General features: G+C 48.0%; 1 protein-coding gene and 1 long non-coding RNA gene across 2 annotated transcripts in view; both read right to left on the bottom strand.

Annotated features, from left to right (window-relative positions):
- Positions 1-9,093, bottom strand: part of NR5A2 (nuclear receptor subfamily 5 group A member 2) — a 105,124-nt gene extending 96,031 nt beyond the window's left edge. Inside the window, exon 1 of the mRNA XM_019750931.3 lies at positions 8,887-9,093. Within this exon, the coding sequence (XP_019606490.2) occupies positions 8,887-8,950 (64 nt within the window). The 5' untranslated portion in view covers positions 8,951-9,093. The remainder of the gene's footprint in view (positions 1-8,886) is intronic.
- Positions 9,094-14,181: 5,088 nt separating this feature from the next.
- Positions 14,182-17,151, bottom strand: LOC148758194 (uncharacterized). Its single transcript, XR_016021641.1, has 3 exons — positions 16,952-17,151; positions 16,434-16,510; positions 14,182-15,892 (listed from the first exon to the last, which is right to left on the bottom strand). It is a non-coding gene; the product is annotated as an uncharacterized LOC148758194 (long non-coding RNA).
- Positions 17,152-21,560: the final 4,409 nt, after the last annotated feature.

Below are 21,560 nucleotides of genomic sequence, written 5' to 3'. Positions count from 1 at the left end.
CCTGTTTGTCCACTCTTCCCAGTTCCTTCCCTCGCTTATAAATGTCCCCCCCCCCCCCATCTTGGCGACACACTTCCTAAGTTCCAGTGAACTGTGCTTCCATAGAGAACGCATTCAGTCTGGGCTTTCCTTTTTCATCCTGGGGTTTCTTTCTTGGGCCGAAACCCCTGAGGCCCGAGGCCCAGCACTTTTAAAAAGTTTTACAGAAACATCTGTTAGGCAAGCTCTTGGGCCACTGACCCAGCCAACCTCACAAGGTTTTCAGATCTCATCCCAACGACAGGAACATGGCTTGTCCCTCCTGACTGCGTGTGAAATGCCCCATCCTCAGTGTCTGCTCTGAGAGCCGGTAATGCTCAGAGTCCATGCGGGAGGGGGCGGATTGCAATCTCAAAAGATCTGCATTGATTCTGTTTGAATGGCGTAGAGACCACACATTCAAACTGCCCGACCGGTATTTGATGAACTGAGAAATACTCTAATCACTACGCATAAGCTACACTTTTATATGAAATGGATGGTTTCCCACCCATCCTCACCCACAATTCAGACACTGTTGGCGCTCTGTACTGACTGGTCATTTTGCTCTGCAGTATGTATTCTTTACATTTCAGTGTTAGTGTCATCTTCTGGTTTCATGGAAACATTTAAACGGGGTGGGGGCTCCATTAGTTTGCAGGGGGGAGTGTGCAAAATTAGTAAAGCTTAAGATGCTCAGATTTTCCTGGCAGTGTCAAGTAACCCTGTCAGTCCACTTCCAGAATTTCCTAGATCGTTTCAATATCATTGTGAATTAAGAATATGTGTATACATATTTCAGAAAGAGAGTTCATCTCAGAGCTTGTGGATTCAGGAGAAGTTTGAAAATCAGTGTAGTACAAAGCCTTAATTTGAGAACACCCCCTCCCACTGGGAAGTGGGGCACCCCCCAACACCAGGCCGGCAGCTCAGGGCGACTCCTGACGCTGGGTCCTGGGAGGGGAGGACAGGTCCTGTGGTGGGGGTGGCAGGAGGAAGAGGTTAAGAGAGTTGACGCTCTGCTTAGGAAGCAGTGAGCCCGAGGGGCACCGAAGGCGCAGGGGGGTCTCAAGCGGAGAGAAATCCTCCTCGTCTGAGACCTGCAGGCCTCCACTCCACGGAGGGACGCCTCCGCAGGGCCGGCCCCTCTAGGTTCCCTCGGTGACCTCGGAAACCCGGCCTGCGGGGGACGAGGCGGGTGCAATCTTCCACTGGAGTCGGCTCTTGTCAGAGACCCGGGGGCACACTTCACCTTCTCCCTTGCTCCGCAAAGGATTTAGGGGAGCAGCGGTGCCCCCAAACCTGGGGCCGACGCACAGGGAGGGCGCGGTACCCGGCTTCCGACGCTGCGGCGCACATCCCGGAGCTGCAGCCTCACCTGGTCCCCACTCTCTGAGCGCCTCCTCCCGAGCCGTCCCTCGGGTCCCCTGACCCTTTAGTTCTGCTGTGCAGCTCCCCACCCCCTCCAGGACCCGCCTGCCCTGTGACCTGGGATGGGCCTCGGCCTCTCCCAGAAGCCCCTCCCCAGGAGAGCAGGCGAGAAGGAGCCCCCCGTGGTGCCTCGGGTCGGTCACCTGGGGATGGCTCCGGGTGGCAGAGGTCGCCGTGTGAGCGGGATGGGGCGCCGCTGAGATAGGAGGGCGAACAGGGCCTGTGAGGTCTAAACGTGGAGGTCGGCGTTGCGCTGCACCGACGCACAGATACACCGACCCGCTGGAATCAATGGTGAAGCCCCCGCGGGCGGGCCGAGCCCCCACCCTCCTCCGGGGACACTGCCTTTGGGTGGAGGCCCGCTCAGGAACCCACCCGGCTGCGGGAGGCGTGGCTGGTGCGGGACCTGAGGCCCGAGGCGGGGAGGCGGGGAGGCGGGGAGGTCGCCCGGCTCTAGCTGTCGTGGCGCTCGGTTTCCCTCCCTGCGCTCCTGCCAACTCCGGGCAAACTTTCCTCCCCTTTCCCCCACGTTCCCCAGCTCCTTTCCGGCGGCGAGACGGGTCTCCTGGGCTCGCCCAGGCGGGTTCTGACGGTCTGAAAGCGTTGATTGACGGTTGCAATTATAAAAGCTGACGGCTCGGGGAGGCTCCCGCAGCCTTGATGAGCGCGGGAAGCCAGTCCTGGCATATTTGATGCGGGCGCAGCTTTGCGGGGCCGCGCGCCCGGGTCTCGCACTCCCCACCGCAGGGACCCGCCGCCCAGTTCTGCTCGGTCCGCACCTCGCATCGGTGCTGCCTCAGGTCACAGCGCGCGGTGGGTGAGGGAGGGGCGCCTGCCCTTGATCAAGAGGTGCCAGCCGCCCGCGTGTTGCACGCGTGCGGGCCGCAGAGGGACACAAGGCCGAGATCCTCGCGTCCAGCTCGGGCTTCCTGGGCATGGCAAGCGCAGGTCCCCGCAAGGCCAGAGTGGGAGACCCACCTGTCCCGCGCGCCTGGGGCGGGGGCAGAGGGGAGAAGCCTGGCACCACCCACCCAACCCCACACAAAACTTGCAAATCTACAGGGTTGGAAACAATTGCTAACGCCTCTCCCAGGCCTATGTTTTTAAGAAACCAGAATAATGACTTTTCTTGTAGCACGTGTGTACTGTTCAGCCCCAGAAGAAACCTAGCTTTCCCCCCCCCCCCCCCGAAAGTCTCTAGAAAAAACTCCAGAAGAGGCCTCGAGGGCTTGAGAGGAGAAGGGAAGCGAGCCCTTCAGCCCACGGACGCGGCTCGCCTCACTTCCCCGCCACTCCCACTCGAAAAGCTCAGCAGAAGTCTCTTCTCTCTCTTCTGAAAATGCAGTTTGGCGTTAACTCCAGAGCTGGCGTCTGAGCTTAGGGGACCGGGCTGTCAGCCCCGCCTCCCAGCGCCCCACCCCCGTGGCCCCGGCACTAGATTTTAAGAAAAGAGGGATTAGATTTCAGTACAGACCTACACACATTACCGAGGAGCATCTCATGGGCTGAGGCTTTGAAAAAAATAAGCTGCAATGGGTGAGAAGTCGTGCCCCGTTAAAAAACAAAACAAAACAAAACCCTTTCTGCGTCTGTGTAAATAACTACTGCAGATGTCAACACGGGCCCTGCTGCAGGGGACCCCACTGCGGGTGTAGACCTCAGGGGTGCCCGCACGTGGCCTTGTTCACGATCAGTAGGACAGTGCCTTCACGCAGCGCGGCGTCTGTACCGGGGAGGAACTGCACCGGACGCAATGACCTCGGGACAGAGGGCTCCTGCCCCCCTCCCCCACACAACCTCCCTCCTGGCCTGGACGGCGAGGTGAGGTTTGGGGAGCTGGGCCCGGATGCCGGGCAGCTGCCACTCTCTGTAAAAAGGCTTCACTGTAGGACTTTTGGACTTCATGTTCTCTGGGGTGCGTTGTCCCCACCCAGGGGTCTGGGCGAGTTGGGCCTCGGGATAGCTGATGCCCTTCGGAGTGACCCGGGAGAGCCGGCCTGGCTGGGGACATAACGGTGGGTAGGTGGTCTTCCTCTCTGTAAGTGACGTGGAAATGTGAGTCAGGTCCCACTACAAACTGGGAGACTCGTAACGGGAACCACCCCGACCCTCTTCGGAACAAAGCAGAAGAGTGAATAGCGGCCGTTTCCCAGGGTACTCCTGGGCCAGCAGGCCGCCCAGCGCTAAATGTCGCTGAGCACTAACCCTGGGACCCCAGGGCCCCCCACTTGGACTAGTGTCTTCTGGGACTAGCAGCCACCTGACCCCCGCCACACTGGCAGTTTCTTGAGGGAAGGTTCCCGAATTCCTGCGCTCGTGCAGCGCTGGGATGGACCTTTGAGGGCTTCTGCCTTGGGAGATCCCCCGGGGTCTCTGATTCTCAAGCTCAGAGTGCTGCGCAGAGCCAGGCGGTGGAGCAATTGGGGTCCCTCTTGGACCGCAGGTTAAGTGGCGGTTTGGAGAGGCCTGACTTGTGGTGGCATGGTCACCTCGGGCTCGCGGCACAGGAGTTGGGGACCTTAGGGCTGCGCGGTTCAGAGGGTGTTGGCTTTTCCAACCTACAGAAAACTTTTGCAGTAAGAGATGGTGGCCAGCGTACGCCGAAGCTGGGGACAGGTTCTTTCGCTTTCTCCCTGGGTTTCTGGTGTGGAAACTGTGGGAAGTCGCTTTGGGGACCTGGCGCAGGGTTCAGAGGGCTTTTCTTCCCCGTCCTGTGTAGACCGCGGGAGCAGATGGAGCCTGGTGTGGCTGAGACAGGAATCAACATGGACCATGGCAAACGGGCGCCGGGTCAGAGTCTCTGCTCCAGGCACACCTGGGCTTGTCAAACGTGCACACACGCGGCGGGGGAGTGCGTAACCGGTCTCCTCTCCCCATGGAACCACTGATGTTTTTTCCTTAGGGAAACAAGTCCTACTCTCCGGAAACGCACTCATTTTGACTGGTTCTACTGCCGTCCTCAGACCCAATAGATGCTCTGAGTTGTCTTGCAGGGCCGTTCTCAGTAGCCCTGTGAGTTGCCATCATCAGACAAGCGAAACCTCAGCCAGACCCCGAGATCCTCTCCAGGACCCCAGGAGTCCCTTCTCACCCCCCTCCCCGCAGGGCTGCCTGGTGCTGTCCCCACCCTGCCGGCCACCTCTCCCATCCCATCCTTCTGAATCAGCCTCCCAGGATCTGCATCTGACTTCCAGTGTGGAACGCAAAGGGAGGTAAAGGGCTATTTACAAATGTCTATCTTAATCCCCAAATGCCTTTTGGAAGAAAGTCTGAGTCAACCAGCCATGTTTTTAATCATAATTCCTTTACATCAATAAGGACAGTTGTTACTCCCTTGAGGAAAAAGAAGGGGTTTCAGAATGAAGTCCCTGGGTCCTGTTTCCAGTTTACTCTCCTGACAAGCTGAGTGGCCTTAGGTTAGTCACCTGACCTTTTGGACTCCATCGTTTCATCAGTGGGGTTACCTACCAGTCAACCAGACAGCTGCAGAGACGGAGTCAGGAAAGCACCCCACTACGCTGCTGGGAAGATCAGCTGTCCTTGGTATTTGTCTCTTTTGCCTCCTTCCCCCTAACTTCATCCAGACTTATCTGTGTCAGGAACCTGACCAGAAGGTAATCAATGACCATCCCAAGGTCCCTGCTGACGGGACCCTCTTGCGGGGCATGCCATTGTTCCAGGGCCAATTACATCACCCCCAGATGCAACTGTTTATTCTCTTCTGTATACAGATTATTTGGAGTTTAAAAGTTAAGTATGTCTTGCTTAGCAATCACACAAAAACACATCTAAAATTTCCCGAAAGACAAAGAAATAACAACCTGCACTAACGTGCCTGCTTCGTTTCAGTCTGCACGGCCCTCCCAGGCTTACTCTCTTCAAGCTCACGTTGGTCGCATTTCAACCCTTCCCCAGGCCTCCCACCCCCCCCCCCAGGCTACAGTGACCCCCCCCACACACACACACACACTCCTGAAGTTCCTTGAAGCCAACCAGATTTTTCAGAGAAGCTTTTGTTCCAATAAGAAGAGTGAGGAAATTCAACTCAAAGAAGTGGCTTTATCCTGAGTTGGGTTAGGACTTGCGGAGAGAGACATCTGGGCGGAGCTTCCCTGGCAGTCGGGGAAGGGGAGGGCCTCCAGGTGGGAACCTTCCCAGAGCCCTTCTCTAGATCAGCTCAAGTTCAAGGCTGAATCCAAGATAGCGCTAGGCATTGTGTCTGGGTGGAGGCGGCAAGTGAAAAAGCCCTGCCGAGTCTCTGTTCTCCCTTCCTCCATAAATCTCTCTTGCTTTTTAAAGAGAGGCACTAAAGAAATCCTTTCACTTTGGTCAGGTCAGAAGTGGTGGGTGGAGGCCAGTAGAGACTCCGGAAAGCACTGTTTGGCAGGTGGGCGGGGCTGGAAGGACAGGGGGCAGCAGAGCTTAGCTTCCGGCAGCCAGAATCAGAACCTGGGCTTGGGTGACTGGCAGGCTAGGTCCACCGCACATAAAGCTGGCTAGAGGTTAGGGTGACAAAGTGGGCCATGTCACTTTCCACTGCAAGATATCTCCTCTCAGAGATCCTTGTGGGCAGGGAGCTTACTGGAGGTTATCACTGGATCAAAGCAGCCCCCAAGAGGGCTAAGGACCAGCTAGCAACTTGATGTCCCAGTCTCAACACGGCGTCTGCATTGGGCGTTATGCGCCCCTCACTTTGCAGACATGCCTTCCTGTGGATAATACACAATGTTATATCGAATGTGTCTAACATGTTCCATGAGTGCCCTTAGTTTGCAGCATTACACACATGTAATACAAATCCATGCGTCGTATGGCCACGTGGCAGGAGGACCAATGCATGCTTGTTATGTGGCTTGGTTCCTACCACACGCATCTGTCTCTTGCTGATACAAACAAGTACTTTATTTTCTCTCTCAGTTCCTCTCTTTCTTTTAAATTACTACTCAGTAATTTCACCATTTCACCCAGTAAAATCACCATTTGGGAGGCAGCAGAACTGTGTGCCAGAGCGTTTCCTTAGGGGACAATCTGGGTCTAACCCGTGTCTGCTGCTCTTCCAGGACCCCATTCTGCTTGGTTATCCCATCACAGGTGGGCAGAAGGAGCACTTTGTCGTTTTCCCACTTTTCTCTGAGTGCAGATATCTGGACACATTTTTCATGGAACCACCAATGTGCACAGAAGAAAACTCGTGTCCAGCTGGGACCTACAGAGGCAGCTTTTAAAATTAACAGACACATTTGCTAACAGGACACATGGGACTTAATGGAGACTTGGAAAGCTCACGTACTTGGGGACAGTCTTGTGAACCACTCGGCACCCCATCCCATCTCACAGCCACGGGAGGCCCTCAGACACTGTACAGCTGCCCCGTGGGTTCTGCCCAGCGGGCCGGCCCTGGGCAGCCAGACCCCAGTCCAAGAGGCAACGGCCTTCAGCACCGGGGGTCAGCCCCTTCCAGCCAGCTGTCCAGTGTGTGATGGCTCCACGCTGTCCTCTCTTCCTTCCTGTTGGTCCTCTGGGTGAGTGTCTAGCCAAGATCCTAGGGAATGACCCTCAGAGGCTACCCTACCCCATGAACAGATGGACTCCAGTGGCAGCAGCCCCCTCTCGGTGCCTAAGACGTGGAAAGCAGGGACGTCTCACAGCCACCTGCGGGGCTGCAATACCGGGGGTGGGGGTGGGGGTGGGGGAGGAGTGTGCCTGGGCCGGCGAGGGGCGGGTGGCTGCGAACAAGATCCGGAAAGAGGGCTCTTTTACCGGAAAGTTGCCTGGACTTCTGTCGCCCCGGGATCTGGCGCCCGGAAGTGCCTGGGCAGCTGTAGGGTGTTGGGGCGGCTGGGTGAGCGCCGTCCTGGGTGCTTTTTGCGGAGGCCCAGTCTCTAGCCGATGCTCCGGGGTAGGCGGGCGCTCCGCGGGTTCCCTGCCTCTGCAGCCAGCGGCTCACCCGACTGGCAGGTGTCCTTTCCGCTCACGATGGACACGCCTGTCCGGCCGCAGAGCCGGTGCGGTGGGGAACGTACGGCTATTCTGCAGAAGCGCAGAGAAATGCAAGCGCGCCCCCTCCCACTCCCTGACCTGGGTTAGTCCACCCCGAGGTTTGAGCCACGCGGTGGGCGATCGGCGTGTGTGGTCCCGGGACCCCCTCCCCGCGCGGGCGCGTCTGGAAGCGCGCTTGGCCCCGTGCGCGCGCCGCCCGCGTCCCCGGTCCGAGCGCGCTCTCGCCGCGCGCCCCCGACGCCGCGCGCGCAGAACGCTCCGCGAGGCTGCCTCCTGGAGGGAGTCCTGATCAGCGAAAAGATCTGAAATCGTTTCGCGTCCCTTTCAGCCTCTTATCTGCAGAGCAATCGAGTCCCGGTTGCACTCTGCTTGCCTCCCCGAGGGTTCCTTTTCGGAAGTACAGGGCATTTCTTGGTAACCATTTCCTCAACTGATACGCTTTAGGGTGTAGTGGGCCCATAAAAAAGCAATCACTGCACCCAGTGGGGTCAGCTGGGTATCAGGCGAGAAGGAGGAAGAGCCGAAGCCTCGGTTTCCCTTCTGGGTCCAGCAGGGGCGGAAGGCGGAGCTCAGGACAGGCCCCAGCATTTCGCGGGACGTCCCCGTCCCCAAGCCTAAGAAAGTGCTACCGGAAAGGCACAGGCCTCCTAAAACTGGGGGGGAAAGAGGGTCGTGACTTCCACAGGCCGCTGGCAGTTCCAGACCTTCCAGGCCGCTGGGCCTCGCCGCCCTTCAGCCCTACTCTTCCGATTAACTGAATGTGCTCTGGCTGTGACAGTAACAAGTTCGCGACTCTCCTGCTTTGGTTCTTTTTAAAAAAATGAAAATTAGCTTGATGTACTTCTGATTAGAAAAACAAGACGTTTTTCATTATTTTGAAAAACAAACAGTAACCCTTAACTTCTAAATCCTGAATTAACGCTAGTGCGATTTTTTTTCTTTTTTCTTTTTTTGGCACGACACCCATTTGCCAGAAAAACAAAAGATTTTCTACAGTATCTGCAATGAATGATACCGCACTGTGATGTGGCTGGAAACTTCACAAATATCTGAAAGCTGTGCATTAAAGTTTGGTCAATGATTGATCACTCCATATGGTTAACTTGTTCAAATTGTTCAAATTTTAGCTTATTATTTCTGATTAAAAATGATCAGGAAATATTAGGGATGAAATCGATATGTTTTCCCAGCTGTTTTAGGCTAATAGAATGACATCCAAAAACAGTGGATATCATGAATAATATTTGAAATAACCATTTACTTTCTTTGCACTTCAAGAAAGATAAATGTGTGATATATACATGTGCTTATGTGCTTTTAATAAAGACTAGGAAAAGCAGTGATTTATAATACTAAATGCATCAGTGAGATTAATTCACATATATTAATCTAATAGCAAAATATTAAAAAATGATAAATAGAGCAGCTCCTACTTACCAACAGGTGTAAATCCATGCTTTAGAGACTCTTGTAAATTCCCAGTATCCAAATTAGAACACATTCTTAGTGAAATTATAGGCGGTCCTTTGGCTTAAAGCAGAAATCATTGAGCATAAGAAAAAATGCAGCTTGTCAAATTTTGTGTCCTTGGGGGAACGACACATCAGACTGCAGTGACCCTTAGTGAAAGTTATGAAAAACCAAAAAAAAAAAAAAAAACAACCAAAAAAAAAATCCGAGAATTCAGAAAGGTACAAGCAAGTCTTTCCCTGGACTCTGTACTTTTTCCAGGATTACTGACCTGCTGTAAACCATGTATCCAGTTTCATGATGGTGTCTAATCTGAAGAATGGAAACTTTTGATAGGTTTGAACTGATCACATGATTCTATGCAGGTTGATAAGAGGACCCTGTTATAAAGTGACAGCAAAAGAGATAAGAACTCTTGGCAGATAATGGCCAAGAAATGATTAACTCAGAAGCGGAGAGGTGCTATGCAGTGCAGAGTGGGAGGCTGTGAGACAGGACATCAGCAGATGGGACATCAGCAGACGGGACACCAGCAGACGAGACTTGGTGTATGGATGAAACTCCAGACCAGCTTAAATCCACTACCTCACCTTAGGCTTGTCACATACCCCCTTGATGTCACCATCTCTGTGCTTAGGGGAAGTGAGACATAGCTCGTCTGACCTCTGCAAATGCATGATAACATTGGCAGATATTAATGCTGTAAGTGCTGACTAGAGATATGATTTACACTTTGAAACACTGCAGGTAGCACTTCCAAGCTTATAGTCATTTATTTATTCATGTTTTGTCAACCAGTGTTTTTATCATGCCTAGCAATTAGCCAAGGAGTTAATCTGAGCTTGTTTGTACATTGGTCAGTTGATTAAAAGGACAGCCAATCTCTTTATCTCAATAAAAGAAAACTCAGACTGTGAGGTGAATGCTGGCAAAATGATGAATGTGTGATACATTTTCTATGGAATCTGGAAAAAATCTGGATCACTCTTCACCATGAAAGCACTATTACTCAAATGACCAAGGGTAGTTTTAGGTTTTTGTCACGTATCCCTATTGTTTTTTAAAAGTAATGAAATCTGGATTCTTAGAGCAACACATGTCTTTTCCCATATTGTTTTGTTTGTTTTGATTTTCATTGGTTTGTTATTTTCTTGTTTGTTTTGGTTTTGCTAATGGAGCAAACTTTTTATCCCCCTGATATTCTATTTGGAAAACCCAAAATGTTTATATACAGCATTTTCCCCATCAAAATTGTATTTTGGGGGATAGTATATATATTATAGCGAAACCAGAACAATAGTTTAATAAGGTTTAAATAGAACTTTTATTTCTCTTGTATAAAAAGTTCAGAGGTGACAGTCCAGGGATGGCACAATGACTCTACAAAGTTGTCCAGAATCTGGTTCCTTCTGTTTTACTATTTGTCTCTCGTCCTCATGTTCCAAAATGACTGCTAGAGCTCCAGCCGTTACTCCCGGGAAGCAGCATAGGGGAAGGAGAACAAACACACACTCCTTTTTAAGGACACTTCCTGAAAGGACCACATGAGCCCGGTGCTTGCATCTTACGCGCAGAAATTAGACACATCCTCACATGTAGCTGCCAGGGAGGCTGGGACGTAAAGTATTTCATGGGGCAAGTAAATACGTGTTTTAAACTAGAAAGAATTGGGCGACTATGATCAACCATGTCAGTTCTTTGCTGTTATTTCTTCAATAATCAATAAATTGCATGGCACAAGACTAGAAATATACCTATGTATGTGTCAAAGGAAATAGCAAATGTTCTCTTAAAACTTGTTGGGACCTCCCAAATTTTTGCTTATGTGAATTGTATCCATTGGTATTAATTGTATTAGATATTAAAATTAGGAAAGTACAAAATAATTATTTACAAATATATTAATTTATTGACTGTCATTAAAATAACAATAATAAACCCACTACATATGAATTTAAACAACCCATTTTACATTACAAAGAACTGTTTTCCAAAACAAAACAATTCATAAACAAAGCAGCATTTTCACAAATATTTTTAACATCTAACTTAATAAAAGACAGCTGGGTTTGTATCATTGCTTCTGCCCTCAGTGTGTAGCAATATATTGTTTTGGCTGACGTATATAAGACCATATGATTTTCAAGATATGAGGTCAGAAAAAGGAGAAGTATTATAATAGCTTTTTCAAATAATGATCGATGTTCTTTGCTACGGCAGCAAAACACCACAAGTGCTATTTCTGAAACATTACTTCACGTGTGAGGTCTGAAACCATATCAGCCTACTTGGTGCTCCAGATGCACCTTCATTGGTCATGATTTTGTTACACTTTAAATTGGTAGTTTGGGAAATATAGGTTAATCAAATGTGACCAATTTCCAAATATTGACACGTTTCATTATACAATATAGATTATTGTGTTCCCTAATATGACCACTCACCCTCTCAGAAATCTTGAAATACTGGGGAGCTGTCACACACAAGCTTCTAAAATTGAACTTTTCACTTTGAAAGCCTAAATTTTAAAATTGGAAAAAAAATTACCATCAGTTTTTTTTTTAAATCACCATGAATACCATCAGTTTGTTTTTAAAGTAATAGGTTCACTTCATTCCTATTTGTCTCCAAAATACCCACGTCTAACTAACCATCGTTTGTCTGCCAGTCATTCTTAAAACGTAAAAATAATTTTCTATAAACAAAGCAGCTGGATCAGCCCGCGCCTGCAGCAGCCACTTGGGCGGATTGCCTGCAGTCAGCTGCCATCCTTCGGCTTCAGCCTTGATGATGCTTGAAGACCTTTGACGACTGCGCACAGTTGGGGGGGATTTAATTCTATGGCTCGACTTGGCTAGTGGTGAGCTTTGCGTCCTGATGTAGCCGTGTTCTTAAGAGCAGCTCCTTGGTTCGTGTTTACAACCCACATCATCTACTGAACACACACGTTGGTGCTCTGGGCAGGCAACCCAGCGTTTGGAAGTTTTTTATAAAGCGAAATGGTCCGTTAATTTGGTCTGTTTCAAAAATACACTTTTGTATTTGTGTTTTCATGAAATTGGGGGTATGGAAGAAATGCTAATTGGATTAAAATAGATTATACCTTCTTCTGTTAAATATTATGAGCCATCCCCCACCTGGGATGTTGCAAAGGAGGCGTGTTGAGGTTTCATTTGTGAATAGAACATTTTCCAGGTCCCATCAGCGTCTGTGTCAGAACCAGGGGCTCCTGTTTCCAAAGTGTCCTGAAGGGATTTGTGGAGCTCTGTGTGTGTGTGTGTGTGTGTGTGTGTGTGTGTTGGATACTCACTGAGGAGACAGGACTTGGCTGCTCTTCTGGCTTTTCATTTTTTGAGACAAATGTCAAGATTGTTTTAAAAATGTACCTCCCTTCATCTTGGGGATACGTGGTCAGTTGGTTAGAAGACTGATTGCGGGATAAACCGCGGAAGGTGGGTAGTTTAAAACTGGTGCTGGCTCACACACCGTGAGAGCGCTGGGGGACCCCGCGGGCCCTGGAGGGCTGGAGACACATGGTGCTTTCCCTGTGAACTTGAAGGTCATGTGTATAGGTAACCAAGCAGTACTGTGCATTAACACATTGTTAGGTATTATTTATTTCGATCAGTGTTTTCTTTGAAATACGTAGCGGATTTCAAAAGGTGATTTTTGTTGAAACCAACGATTCTTCTCTAATTCACCATGGAAACTCAGGAGGGACATATATTTTGGTGGGCACATTTTACACCCGTCACTACTTTGGAATCTGTGGGTCTCCCTTTATTCATGCCGAAATATCGGGCACGCATTTGTCAAGGCTTTGCCTACTGCCCAGTTCATAACATAGCGTTGTCCATCTGACCCTCTGGGTGCTGCTGGAGACCCAGTGTCGTCCCTGACAAACTCGCAGTTTGGTTGGTGAATCCTACCCACCTTCCTGAATGGAATTCTGGAGGACATACACACGTTTCCTTGTTTGCGTTTCGTGTTTGGCACCAGTTCTATCTAAGTCACAGATACTCTTTGACCCTATGGAAGATCTCACAGGATTCTTATAATTTAATAGCATTATATACTGTTTTGCTTTGATTCTCTTCCTTGTGGTATATGGCTAATAAAACATGCAATGACAAAAACAATTGAATTTCACGCTCTGTTACGTGCTTCTGAGGAGACAGAATTATTTTACAAAATGTACAAAAAATTGTTGAGGCTTTATAGCATTACTAGATCCCTAACAAATCCTACGAGGGGGTTTTAAAAATGTTATTTGCTATTTGTCACTGTCTGACTTTCCTGTAGAGCTGGCTGGCGGGCTGAGGAAACATTGCATTAATGAGTTACTTTGGTCTTTTGAAGCTTATCTGTCAGGCGAATTTAATAGAAATAGATACTCGGTACTTTGTGAGAAATGAACATATTTTTGTGAAAGAGGGGCTGGAGTAAGGTTCCCATGTGACACAAATAACAGGTGCTCAGAACTCAGCCCGAGCGACGACAGTTAATGAGCAATTTATGTTCCCCCTGTGCTGGGGCAAAACACAGCATGAATCACAGCCTCAATTTTTATTAATTATTTTTCCCAGTCCAGGCACAGTCCAACCACTTTTTTTTGGCACGTGTGGGCATTTTCCATCACCGCATTCTGTTTGAAACACCTTCACTCCCCCACTCAGCTGCCCAGACCCCTCCACATAGCACTCTTACCATGACTCACATTTACACGGGCACATGTTGAAAGTGATAAAGCATTATTTGCTCACGGATTTCAGAAAAGATTTGTAAATGATTGACAGATAACTAATGACTCCAAAGCATCTTTGCCAAAATCCAAAAGGCCTTCAGCAATGTCACCGGAACTCACGTTACACGACGTGGTGAAGCTCAGTTAATGACTTACAGTCACTGACTTCCTGGGTGCACGCTCCCACGTCAGTTAGGAGCTGATTCTGGGAACACTGGGTTTCTGATGCGCTCCGTGCGTGAGCGTAAACCAGAAGGACCCTTTCAGTCTGCTCTTAACCTGGGCTTGCTAAGAACAAGCACCCTCGATTACTCACCACTCTGATTGCACCAGATACTCGGGAGTTTACAGAAGACTGATAAATACTGAACCAGTGAGTTCCTGCCAAACCGTTGCCTAACTTTTGCTTGTACCCTTCAGTAACAAACGTGTTAGTCACTGTCTTTGTTTAGGATCTGGGCTAGTTGGCACTTTTGTTTTTATTTTTTATATCAGCTTCCTTTTTTTTTTTGAACAACCCCCCAATCCCCAAATTATATAAGACGGTGGGATGGCAGAATTGGGAAAGGAATGACTAACTAAAGATTTCTTCTCATTCTTTGTAATAACTGTGAGAAATACGGCACCTGGCAGGAAAGATAAGTGACTTTTACCCAGTACTATTATGGCCAGGTAAATATTACTCATTTTTTATAGCGCTGATAATTAAACAGAGCCTTAGTCAATCTTTCGGTAACTGCAGTGCTCTAGGCTTTCTTAGGCTTGTGTCGAGTTCCCCATGTTTACCACAATCTCTGATCTATGTCTGCTGACTTACGGCACATATCTTTATTTAGAGTAAGGGAAACAAACTTGGTACCGTTTTGTTTCCATTTAAGGCCTTTTAACATTTAGGCAATTAACTAAATTATCTGTAGCACATCCAACGTGATTTGCCTATGAATCACATAGTAATTAGTTTTAAAATACGGACCTAAAAAACAGATGTCAGACAGTCTTAATTCATGAAATGAGATGTTATGGATTATCTAACATGATCTGGTAGACCACATGAATAAAACAATCTTTCAAAGTATAAGCGTTCCTCTAGAATGAAATATTTTATATGGGTCAAACTTATATGGGGATATAGAACTCAATCTTTCAGTTATTCCAATAGGCATTCTTTTTGCCCTCTCAATTCTTTGTGAAAAAAAAATGTTTACTCAAAAATGATAAATATTGTAGAATTTAGAAATAGCTATTCCTTACATAGTTTCCCAACACACAGTAATCTGTGATTAGTCAAAACTACTGATTGGAATAAAATAAAGGCATAAATGCACAGATATTATATTTTCCATTATATTTTGAGAAAGAAAAGATAAACCTCAAAAAGAAAGGATTAATTGAAAAGAATCTGAAGCTACTTAGAAGTGTCATCTTATACTATATGAAATTAAAAAACACACACACAAAAACCAAAAATGAGTTTCAAAGAGGCGGGCTTACTGTCTACTTGCCATTTTTATTTCCTCAAGCAGTATTGATTTAGATACAAATATATTTTAGTTTTTTTTCAAGTTCCTTAGCATTTCCCAGAAAGCCACAAACTATTCAGTTTTTCTATTTTTAACTAATAACGAAGAGGAAAGAAAGTTGAGATTACGGGTAAATAAAAAATTTGGAATTGTGGTCAGTTTCCAGTTATCTATTCTCTCTTTCATTAACTTCCATTACCACCCAAACTTAATTGTTCTGTGCTTAAATTTAGGGCCTTTTTGGCCTTTATTATGACCTTAAAGCTTTATTCCAGTCAATTCTATTACTATTAGAATATATAAGAGATTTAGAACAGCAGTTACTTGATATATCATTTTTGACTAGTTTTTCAGCCTCTTTTACCTCTATACACGTCTACATTTTTCGAGCAGTTCTTATATGTCAGACACTCTGCTTGGAGCTTTACATGCACTCTACCACTTAATTGTCACACTATTTTATTTACCTCCGTTTCACATATGAAAAAATTGGAAATTTTTAAGTCATTTGCCCAGTCCTACACAGGTAGTATATCGTAGAGCTGGATTCAAGTTCATGTCTGATCTCAATGCTCAAGGTCTCAATCATGATAAGATCCTACCTTGAAAAACTATGTTATGAATTAAATGATAGGTACGCCTCACACAGGACAGTCATTCAGTAAATATCGGTGATCAATGTTGATATCAATGTCTGGGAAGGTTTGCCCTGGGAAATGCAAAGAGTTTTAAACAGAGAGTTGGTAATGCATTGAGTCCACAAATGAGGCAAACATACGAAATACGAGGCAATTGTAAGTACAGGTTCGATTCATCAGGCACCAAATGGAACTCATTACCTTTCCTTTCGAATGCCACCTTTTTTCTTTTTGGTGAGTTGCTAAAGCAGAAGTTTGGGTATCATTCTAAAACCTCCCTCTGATATACTTACTCCGTGTATTCAGTTGACAAGCTCCGTCCATTTCCTTACCATCTCCCAATGGCACCTTTCCCCCACCCACCCACCCCCAGCCCCGTCATTCTGCCATTGTCTTTGCTTAGCAATGTCCACGCTGGAGAACTCACTGGTTCTGAGCCAGCGGGACCTGAGGTCCAGTCAGAGCACAGCACTGATTGACAGTGTGACCCTTGTGAGTTCTTTGTCCCGTTGACATTGCAGACCAGGACTCCTGGGATGTGGGAGATGAAATGGGCACCTGCGGTATGTCTGCCCAATGAGTGGCATGGACATGACCCTCATCATTTCTCACCTGCATCATTTCTGTTGTCTCCTAGCAGTGCCTTGCTTTCACTCTGGCTTCCTCAACTCTGTCTTCCACACTCATGCCTAAAACATTTTTAAAAATTTAATAATGATATGCTGCTGCTTACAATTCTTCAACAATTTGCCATGTTCTTTAGGATAAAGTTCATACTCTTTAAGTTTGATACACAAGACCCTTTAGGCCCTAACCTTGATCCACACATCCATCTTCTGTCCCTCCAGCCATTCATCCATCTATCCATCCATCTTATTTTCCTCCCTCCATCTACCATCCATCCATCCATCTGTCATCCATCCATCCATCCATCCATCCATCCATCCATCCATCCATCCATCTATCCATCTTCTCTTTCTCCCTCCATCTACCATCCATCCATCCATCTATCTATCCACCCATCCATCCATTTGTTCCACTGACTAAAATGTGCTGGAGCCAGCAGTTGGTGCTGGGATACAGATCCAACTGGTTCAATTCGGTGAAAGAGAAAAATGACAGTTATTTACCAGAACTCGGGGTCCTGAATCAGCCTTAGGAGAGATGAGAGGAAGCAGCCCGGGGGAATGCTTGGGCATTCTTGAGGGAGAGTGACTCAGCCAGGTAACCAGGGTTCCTGAGAGGAAGAGCATGTAGAGTGCCCCGGAAGCAAGGCGACGGAACGCTCAGTGCTGTAAACAGTCCCCTGGAGCTGAGCCGGCCCATGTGGAAGGACATGTCCTTGGAGCTTTTCTTTACTAGTGGCCAAAAATGGAAGCACATGCAAACAGAGGAATGGCCAACACTTGGGGAATGGCTGAGTAAGTCATAGTATCTGCACTTCATTGGCTCCACTGTGGCCTTACTGGAAGGCCAGGGGATGGGGTGGGATCATGGGACGTGTTTACTGTTGCTTGAGCAAAGCAAGGTGACTATGTGAGTGGGAGAACCGACCAAACAGAGGAAATGCAGTAGAGGCATTTATGTAAAATTTGTGCACATGTGCATATGTACATGTACAAATAAAACAGATTAAAACAGCTTAGAAAATGCGGACAAGTATAAAGGAAAGATCTATGAATCCCCTGTAATCCTGACATCTTGAGATCTTAATGTTTGAAGTATTTTCTTCTAGTCTTTTGTTATGTATATAAGTTGTTAAATACATGCAAAATTAGTATCATAGTTTATATAGTGTTTCATATTCTGCCCTTTTAAATGTTATGTGATGGGTGTTTTTTCCATCCCATTATGTTTTTTCTGAAATACAATTTTAATTCTAGCCACCATTCCTTCAGCTGGATCCTTTATAAGCTACCACTCTTCTCTTGTTGGTCATTTACTGTGTATGTATGTATGTGTGTGAGTGTGTATGTATGTATGTGTGTATGTATATATTTTGCTGATTTAAATAATCCTGGCTTTGTCACTTACTAGCTGCGTGACCGTGGACCACTTACTTAATCTTTTTGTGCATCAGTGAAAAGGACATAGTAATAATATAGGGTAGTTGTGATGTATAAATGGCTTCAACAACATTTCCTTATAACTAAGCCTGGCACATAGTAAGTGCTCAGTAAATGCCCGCTCTTAGGAAGCTCCCTGCAGCTGCGAGTGAGAACTTCTCTTGTGAAGTGGAGATGACAGTGGCCGCTTCCCATCACCGCTGTGAGTTTGAGACAACGTCTTCCAAGTGGCTTCCGGGGCATCTGACACGGAGCAGGGTTTTGGGGGTCTCCAGGGTGAGTGCAGTGTCCGTCCTCCGTGCTCACACAGCACCCGCACATCACGGTTATAGGATGTATCGCCCTGTAGCGGGAGGGCCCCTTTTCTCCTGTACCTGTTTGTGACGATGTGCACCCTTCATTTGTCTGTCCCCAGCACCCACACAGTGACTCAGAAGGAATGGTAGTGAGAGAAGGAAGATTTAAGGGGAAAGTTATTTGAGGGAACAGGGAAGAACAAGACAAAAGAAGAATGACCATGGGGAACGAGATCAAACTGTTGGGGAAAGGGAGAAGGTGACAAGGGACGGCAATGTGCAGATGAGGGGAGCGGTGGTGAATTTGGTGAGACTCTCTGTGGTGTGAAGCAGGCTCATCACTCGGGGGGAACAAGAGACTCTGCCTGGCTGGTGGGGTGCAGGCGGGGGTCGTCTGCGCCGCCATGAACAGCTACCTTCTGAGTCCGTCAGGTAGCTAAGTTCTGATACGGATTGTCTTGTTTAATCATTTCGAGCACCGTGTCTTAGGTAAGTGATATGGCTTCCTCCATGGGGCAGCTATGCCCCAGCACTGTGTTAAGGATGAGAAAACTGGAGATTTGTGAAGTTCAATTATTTGCCCAAGGTCATTCAGCTAGTAAGGAATGGGGCTGTGATTCATGACTCTGTCTGGTTCCGGTCGCTGGCTTCAGTGTTCGGCAAATAAGGTCAAGTGTGTCCTGTCAGTCACCGTGGTAAATTGCACAGCCAGCCTGGCTCTCGATTGGGCCCCTTTCATAGTTTGGCATACAGTAATGGACATTCTTCCGGGGCTCTCCAGCGATCTGAAAAGAGACAGAGTCCTGCAGCGGGAAAGCGAAAAGGTCAGAGTGTCCCTGAGATGGCACCAAGCCTGGTTTCAGTGGACCTGCTAAAGGTCCGCAATGCTCGTGCTTTTTCATCCACAGTCGTGAGGCTGGGGCATCTGCAGAGTCACAGCTGTCATCTCATTGCTGTGAGTCATCAGTGAAACGACAAGACACTGGGGGGCCACAGGTGGACTGGGGACGAGAGGTGGTCTTTTCCCGTGCTCAGACGTGACGGCCGCGCAGCGCTGGTTAAAGAGGCAGGGGAACGTCAGCAAGGGAAACAGAGAGATTATTCTTAAACAGAGAGATGAATCTGGAAACCTGCAACAGTGGAGGAGCTAATGGTTAAAACACTGGAGAATATCCTGGGGGTGCCAAAAAAGTGTGTGCACATGACTTGTATTCATCTTTTGTTATCAGTACATATTGAATATTACAATTTTAGTAGTTTTTTTTCCTTTCTTAAATGGTGTGTCCATGCTTTTGGCACCCTCTATATTTTTTAAAATCCCGAACTTGTGAGCCTCAAGAAAGCCACAGTCCAGAATATATGGAAGGGAAGGACTGCTTTATTTTTTATTTTATTTTATTTATTATTTTATTTTAATTTTACTTTACCATTTTAATTTAATTACAGTTTCGTAGGGAAGGACTGCTTTACAAAGAAGATTTGAGCCTGTAGGCTGAGGACACCAAGCTTTCTAACCACAGCTCTGGAGAAATGTGCGGGGCAGTGGATTGTGAAGGCGTAATTGCTGCAGAAGTGCCCACGGTGGCAAAGCCCTCTGTCCCCAACTGTGCATCTCTTACTGGGGATTCCGAGCTGGACATACACTTGTTAGGGGCTGACGGTAGCTCACAGCGCTCCCATTTCTGACCTGATTGGACTTGAGGTTCTTGCAAAGAGGTCTGCCCAGTGGAGGGATGTTTCCCCCTTAACTGAGTTCATCAAAAGTAGGAACACTTTCACAGGTTCCCCTGTTCTGGTTCTGGCTCAGTAGGAAGTCATGTGGTTGCTTGGGGCTGTTTGCGGCTAAGCACCCTGGGGGCAATTCCAGTGCCAGGTAATGGGGGCTAATGGCTTGAACAAAGACACCGATTTTCTTTCCAGAAATAATGTGTAAGGTGAGCACCATGCTTTGGGAGGGGTGCCAGACTTGACGTCCAGTTTGGTTATCTGATGAACTTGAGGCGTTTGAGGAAACATTTAAAGTGACTTTGGTCTTCACCGTAGATACAGAACAGCTCTGTAGTCTGTATTGCACTGAACACTTTTCATACCAAGTTTATTGAAGGAATGTTAAAAAGCAGCTTTTATGGAAGTAAAAGGATAGGCCATTCTTACAGTTAAATCAGTAGATTAAAATATATTCTATATCCTTCGTTAAGTTATTTTCCTTTTAAAAACAGTGCATTTTCCTTGGTTTAGTTAAGCTGCAAGTAGCAGAAAGCCCCCGACTGAGCTGAGGAGAAAATCGAATGTCACATCGTCAGAGGTGGGGTGGCTCCAGGGCTGGTTACGTTAGGGCTTGGTGATGTCATCACGTCCTAGTTCTTTCTATCCCTGCCGCTGCCAGCATGGTGACGTGTCCTCAGGTGGCTTTCATTGTTGCCAGGTGGCTGTACGATTTCATGAATCACATCAGACAACGAAATACTGTCTAATGTAAGCAATGAAGGTGTCCTATTTTTCTTTGTTTTCATCAGAAAAGAAATCAGTAACGCCTGGCGGATCCCTGAGTATGTAACGGATGAGTTCCTGGTCACATGCAGTCACTGGGGAGGGGCGTGGAGTGACCAGATTCGCAGGAATGCTCAGGATTTAGCCTCTAGCTGAGCTCACGATAGGGTCTGTTTCCCGGTGGGGAACGTGAGGGTCCTGCTGGCAAGGACGAGAGAGAAAATGGCCTGGGGGAGCAGGTACTGTGTCTGCCGCACCCCGTAACTGTGTCCTCCTCCTGCCCTGGTCATAACGGTGTCATGGTGGCAGCCGCTCACTTCACATAACGAGGGAGGGGAGTTTGCAAAGTCAGGAAGCAGCCGTCTGTGGGGCGTCACTGGACACGGTGAGGGGGGCAGGGGACTCACGCCAGGAGGTGAGAGCAGTGTCCGTGGAGCGGAGGCGCGGGCTGGCTGGAGGTCACAGCTCCCCACGAAGCACCACTTCCTGCCCAAGCTCCTGGGCAGAAGATGTGCCAGAGCTGGGCGCCCTGAGCTTCCCTGCCTGGGGCTGTGCTGAAGCTTGGAGCCGCCATCGTTCCCAGACATTTCCTGTTGTCAACAGAGCCATACAAACCGGCCCCGGCTCACTGTCCTGGGCATCGTTACCATGATGTACACACTGCGAAGGAAGGAAAGAAAATGGCTCATCAGAAGGGCAGACCCATGTGATCTCATTCGAATGTTCCTGTCCTCTCTCTGTGTCACTGAGGGCAGGAAACATCTCTGTCCAGACACCGCTTAGCCCATTCGCTCACTTGTTCAACAACCCCGGGAGCCAGTGTCATTCTCACTCCTAATCGAAAGGTCAAGAACTGACGCACGGGGAGGTTATGCAATGTGCACACG

The sequence above is a fragment of the Rhinolophus sinicus genome, chromosome 6 (assembly GCF_057876585.1).
Source record: "Rhinolophus sinicus isolate RSI-liver-muscle chromosome 6, RSI-T2T, whole genome shotgun sequence".
Classification (NCBI taxonomy): domain Eukaryota; kingdom Metazoa; phylum Chordata; class Mammalia; order Chiroptera; family Rhinolophidae; genus Rhinolophus; species Rhinolophus sinicus.
This window is presented reverse-complemented; position numbering and strand designations above follow the sequence as displayed.